Raw genomic sequence first — 6498 nt, 5'->3', positions numbered from 1 at the left:
GTTAGGGAAATTACGCGTTGCGCTTAGAGGGCGCGTACACCAGACTCATTGCAAGAAGCTTTCTACAAGAAGATTCATCTAGCGATCTCCAGGAAATTCTTGCAGTCACGGCCTTAGCATGACACGAAACACAATTGGTGTTGGCGGGCGAACTAAATTTTCTACTGGGGCTTTGCCAGCGCATTTCCTACTGGGCATTTGTAATCGGTGATTCTCTTTTGCGCATTGGAATTTCACCGTTACGTTCGCTAGAAGTAGCAATGCAGCTGCAAATTTCGGCAGCGTGATTTACTTTGAATTTGTATTTGAGCCCAAGCAGAGGCAAATAATTGTTAACAATAAAATAGGGATTTGAAGGTGTGCGCAGAGCACGAATGTAAGTAAAAATATGAAATTACAATGAAATGTACGAAATATAATGAAAATAATAAAGATTTCAGCAAATATTGATCCACTACAAGTTGTTGTTTTCGAGTAGTGGATTGCTCGAAGTACGAGCAACGGCACACCAACCAAGGCACGGATCCGGTGCCAACATTCTGAAATATTCTTGCTAAGACTCGAATATTCAGTCCTATTTTGGAATATCAGTCTGAATCTGGAATAACATCAGTTTTTGGAGATACACATATTGTGTGTGGAGCACTTTGAAGGTTTGCAATTTGGAGTCGTGACATAACCTCAACCACGACTATGACAAATCGGGAGGAACACGTGCCTGGAAAAGAGATGACGAGTGATGGTCAGCAATTAGATGGAGCTGCTCCTCAAGATCCAATTGGACCTGCCGATGGTTTACATGAAGCCGTTAATGTGCAGGCAGCTGTCGCGGGTTTTGAGCGCAATGGAGCAGCGAATATAGGCCGCTCATCTTCGTCATATGGAATCAGCACATCGTCGAGTTCATCAACTCCTATCCAGCATAAACCGGCAAACACACAAATGTATTTTGATAGTTCGGGATATGGCACGGTGGTCAACAAGCTCCATATGGATTCATCTCGTGGAGAATTGACAATGCCATATCAAGCGAACACTGCAGCAGCGATGGGTGGTATAATCAATGGATTGCCACAGCCGGGATCAATGGGATTGCCCAGTAATCTTCAACAACCTAACGACATGCACGCTGCCAATACATTGGCTAGGAGTGGGCCTTTGACAGCCGCTCAAATCAGTGCACGACATGTCATCAGCCGAGATCTACCTACTTTCACTGGAAAGCCTGACGAATGGCTGCTGTTCATTAGCAATTATGAGCAGTCGACGGAAAGATGTGGATTCAGTATCGAGGAAAATCTTATACGCTTACAGAAGTGTCTTAAGGGCCAGGCACTGGAAGCGGTACGCGGAAAATTGATGGTGCCAGATACAGTGCCGTTTGCAATTGGAACATTGAGAATGCTGTATGGCCGACCAGAAATAGTACACGCCGCGTTACAAGGAAAACTGAGAGACGAGCCAGCGATAAAGGCAGATAATTTGGACTCCATCATTCGACTAGCCCTTGCTGTCCAAAATTACTGCGCAACTATGTCTGCATTGGGTCTTCATGCCTTTTTGCATGATCCTGTCTTGTTGAACGAATTGGTCGCAAAGATGCCGAGCAGTATGAAGTTGGACTGGGGTCGACACCGATTGGCAAATCAAAGCGTCAACATGGCCACATTCGACAATTGGCTTTTCAATGTGGCAATGTGTGCCAGTATGGTAACTCCGTATGATGTCGGACGAACGACCTCAGCCAAAGCTTCAAAAGAAAGGTTGTTTGTACACAGTGTTACCGACAACAATGACGAGACCCAACAGCGACAGCATCATGGAGAATCAGAGAAGACTACATGCCCAAAATGTGGAGGCACGCACCGATTGTCGGAATGTGTCGACTTTCGAGCATTGAACGTTAAACAGCGCTGGGAGTTTGTGAAATCGAAACGGCTATGTTTCTGTTGTTTCTGGCGGCATCTTGTACGAAACTGCAAAGCTAAAGAAACCTGCGGCGTCGATGGATGTAAATCAATTCACCACGTACTGCTGCATACCGCCGCAGGCAATGATGGCAGGAAGTTGACTGGGCAAACAGTGCCTCGATCTGCCAACAAGGAGGAGTCTTCAATCATGTTTCATGGAAAGACTGCGAGTAGCCCTCTCTTTCGTTATATCCCGATAACGATCCACGACAAAACCAAATCTGTGAAAACATTTGCTTTGGTCGATGAAGGAGCTGCTTGTTCTTTAATTGAAAGATCCTTGTCTGACGAGCTCGAGCTAGAAGGACCGGCAACTCAATTGTGCCTGAAATGGACAGGTGATGTTTCTAAGGTTGAAAACAATTCGCAATCGTTGGACATCACTGTATCAGCTACGAGTATGGAATCGCAGCGATACACTCTGAAAAGTGTGCGAACAGTGTCTGATCTCGACCTACCAGAGCAAAGCCTCGACCAGCAATTATTAGAGTCTCGGAGTCACCTCTGTACGTTGCCTATAGATCCCTATTCCAAAGTACGAGCACGAATCATCATTGGACTCGACAACATTAAATGGACTATTCCGCTGGAGTTGCATGAAAGTGAAGACGACGATGTTATTGCAGCACGTTGCAGGCTTGGCTGGGCTGTTTACGGCCGCTCAGCAAAGGAATACTCATCGATTCCACGCCTGCTACATATTTGCCAATGTAGTGAGACTGGCAGTTTGGATGTTGCATTGAAAGAGTACTTTTCTTTGGAATCTCTGGGAATTGTCGCTACGATCAATCCATTACGATCCAAAGACGATGAGCGATCGATGCAAATCATGGAAGCAACGACAACGTTCTTGGCAGACGAGAAAAGGTGGCAAACTGGATTACTGTGGAGATTCGACAAAGTGGTCTTGCCTGACTCCTATGAAATGTGTCTTAAGCGACTAAAATGTCTTGAATCGAAAATGTCGAAAGATCCGCAGTTACGCAACTTCATGCTAACGACGATGAAAAACTATAAGGAAAATCGTTACATCAGACGCCTGGATGATAGTGAGTTGGCGCGTAAAGATATAACATGGTTTCTTCCTATCTTTACCGTCACCAACCCTAACAAGAAGAAGACACGTTTAGTGTGGGACGCCGCAGCGAAGATCCAAGGAGTGTCTCTAAACGACTTCCTGCTAAAAGGTCCTGACACACTTGCATCATTGATGGGCATTCTAATACGCTTCAGAGAACGCCCAATTGCTATTTCGGGAGACATACGCGAAATGTTCCACCAAGTGAGGGTGCGACCAGAGGATCAGGCAGCTCAGAGATTCCTCTGGCGTGATGGAAACTCGCAACGGCCACCGGAGGTATACGTCATGCAAGTTATGACTTTTGGAGCATCGTGTTCACCTTTCTTGGCGAGTTACGTTTTGAAACGCAATGCTCAACGATATGAAGCTGAATATCCCGAGGCCGTAAAAGCCATTTGCGGCAACACTTTCGTCGATGACTGGCTTCAGTCTGTGGACTCAGTAGCTGAGATGACAAAGCTGGCCCAGGCTGAAAAACTAATTCATGCTGATGGAGGATTTGACATGCGACACTGGACATCCAATTCTCAAACAGTGGTCTGTGCTCTTGAGAATAGATATGACATGTTGGACAAGCCAATTTGTTACCCAGACGTTGGTCCGGAAAACGTTCTGGGCATGTGGTGGCAACCTGGAGCAGATTGTCTAACGTTTATGGTGAAGCCAGATACGATCGCAAAGGCTCTGGATGGTCGGCCAACTAAACGCCGCGTCCTGAGCATGATTATGACCATATTCGACCCCCTTGGAATTGTTGGATTTTTCAACATACGCGCAAGAATCATTCTGCAAAATATATGGAGGAGTGGAGTCGGATGGGATGAGCCGCTTAAAGAAGAAGACGAGGCAGACTGGCATCGTTGGTTGGATTTGGTGCCAACGTTAAACAATCTGCGTATAGCCCGATGTTTGAAAGGAGTTAGTGCAGCTAGATGTCTGGAAATGCATACATTTGTAGACGCAAGTGTTAATGCATACGCTGCCGTCGTATACATCCGAGCTGAAGTAGACGATCAAGTTCATTGCAGTCTTGTAGCGTCGAAAACAAGAGTTGCTCCATTGAAACCAATTTCGATACCTCGCATGGAACTCATGGCTGCTGTTTTGAGGCTGAGGTTGGCCAGATGCATCGAGTCTGAAATGTCAGTACACGTTGACAAGAAAGTGTTCTGGACAGACTCTAGAGACGTTCTATTCTGGATACGATCGGAAGTTCGTAAATATCACCAATTTGTTGCACTCCGCATTGGCGAAATCTTAGAAGGATCAGATGTGAGTAACTGGAGATGGGTCCCGTCAGCGCAAAATGTGGCCGACGATGGTACCAAATGGACAAGAACGCCTGTCATTAACGAAGCGAATAGGTGGTTCAGAGGGCCTCAATTTCTATATTCGGATGACTCTCAGTGGCCGCAGATGAACATTCATGCGAGCCAACATAGCCATACTATTCTGCAACACGTCGAAGAGCAATTGGAAGCCATGTCACCTTTGAGCTGTATCTCACCAGACCCAGAAAGATTCAGCAAACTGGAGAGATTAAGAGCCGCACAGTTGCGAGTATTGAATTTCTTGCGATCTATTGTCAAGAAGAGCATGGGATCGGAATTAAAGAAGTTATTATTACTTGAACGGCCAATAGAGATGGATATCATTCTAATACGAGTGTGCCAGGAAACCGAGTATTTCAGCGAGATGAAATGCTTGAAAACGGGAAGCAGTATTATGGATCGGAAGAGCAAGCTATTCAAATGCTCTCCGTACTTGGACGAAGTGAGCATACTGCGCGTCAAGGGAAGAATCGACCTAATAGAAGGAGTCGAAGTAAACCTAAAGCGACCCATAATCCTACCAAGAAGACATCGATTTACATTTCTGCTGGTTGAGTCGTATCATCGCCGGTATCATCATCTGTACGACGAGATCGTGGTCAATGAACTACTGCAAAAGTTCCTGATATTTGGTCTGAGAGCCTTGGTGAGAGAGGTTTCTCAAACTTGTCCAGCATGCCGGATGAGGCGCGCGCGTCCTAGGCCTCCAGAAATGGGAAGTCTACCGCGCGAGCGTTTGGCGCACCACATGGCGCCGTTCACCTATACAGGAGTGGATTACTTTCGGCCCATCGACATCATCGTTGAACGACGGCACGAGAAGCGCTGGGGTGTTCTGTTCACATGCCTCACAATTCGTGCCGTACACCTGGATATCGCAACGTCACTGTCAACCGACTCTTTTCTTTGTATTATAAAGGCATTTATAGCGAGACGTGGTTGCCCGCGACGAATGATGTCCGATAATGGGACTAACTTCCGAGGTGCGAGTAGAGTGTTAAAAGATGAAGTGGAGCGTATATCGACCAGGGATGTGGAGACCAAATACCCAGAAATGGAGTTCATGTTCATTCCGCCAGGCTCACCGCACATGGGCGGTGCATGGGAAAGATTGGTACGCTCAACAAAGTCCCTTCTAACGGAGATCTTGCCGCCTGGTGGATTGCGAGAAGAAGTGCTTCGTGCTGCGTTGGCTGATGTGGAGGGTATATGTACCACTGGAATCGGCAGACTCAGAAGCGCTTACACCGAACCATTTCCTCTTGGGCCACTCTAGTGGAATTCGTGAACGAGACAGCAAAATCCATAACGGTGACAAGCTTGCCAAAGGATTCAGAATTTCGAGCCAGTTAGCCGATCAGTTCTTGAAAAGATGGATTCGAGAATATCTGCCAACGCTTACGCGCCGTACCAAATGGTTCCAACCGCCGCCAGATTCGATCGCCGTGAATGACATTGTTGTTATCGCAGATGAGAATGGCAAACGAAACAGCTGGCCCAAAGGAGTTGTGGTAGATGTTCACCGATCGAGAGACGGTCAGGTACGGAGTGCCGTAGTGCGCACTCCAGAAGGTATTGTGACTCGCCCCGCCGTAAAGCTAGCCAAATTAGATTTTCTACTGGGGCTTTGCCAGCGCATTTCCTACTGAGCATTTGTAATCGGTGATTCTCTTTTGCGCATTGGAATTTCACTGTTACGTTCGCTAGAAGTAGCAATGCAGCTGCAAATTTCGGAAGCGTGATTTACTTTGAGTTTGTATTTGAGCCCAAGCAGAGGCAAATAATTGTTAACAATAAAATAGGGATTTGAAGGTGTGCGCAGAGCACGAATGTAAGTAAAAATATGAAATTACAATGAAATGTACGAAATATAATGAAAATAATAAAGATTTCAGCAAATATTGATCCACTACAAGTTGTTGTTTTCGAGTAGTGGATTGCTCGAAGTACGAGCAACGGCACACCAACCAAGGCACGGATCCGGTGCCAACAATTGGGAAGTGGTTGAATCCCGATTCCTGGCCGAACTTATGGATGAGTTATTCATACGGGACACCTAAGCTATCTTTTGACAAGCACACACATGCTAAGCATTGTACATTCTAAGCTAACTAAG

General features: G+C 46.2%; 1 protein-coding gene across 1 annotated transcript; it reads left to right on the top strand.

The window, feature by feature from the left end:
• The first annotated feature begins 693 nt into the window (after window positions 1–693).
• On the top strand, window positions 694–5658 carry LOC133835490 (uncharacterized). Its single transcript, XM_062265446.1, has one exon. The coding sequence runs from the start codon at window positions 694–696 to the stop codon at window positions 5656–5658; it is 4965 nt and encodes a 1654-aa protein (XP_062121430.1).
• Window positions 5659–6498: the final 840 nt, after the last annotated feature.

The sequence above is a fragment of the Drosophila sulfurigaster genome, chromosome 2R (assembly GCF_023558435.1).
Source record: "Drosophila sulfurigaster albostrigata strain 15112-1811.04 chromosome 2R, ASM2355843v2, whole genome shotgun sequence".
NCBI classification, from domain to species: domain Eukaryota; kingdom Metazoa; phylum Arthropoda; class Insecta; order Diptera; family Drosophilidae; genus Drosophila; species Drosophila sulfurigaster.
Note: the sequence above shows the minus strand (reverse complement) of the source record. Positions and strands in the feature narration are given on the sequence as shown.

Coding starts and splice junctions, on each gene's coding strand:
- LOC133835490 (XM_062265446.1), top strand. CDS start 694: ATGACAAATCGGGAGGAACACGTGCCTGGAAAAGAGATGACGAGTGAT.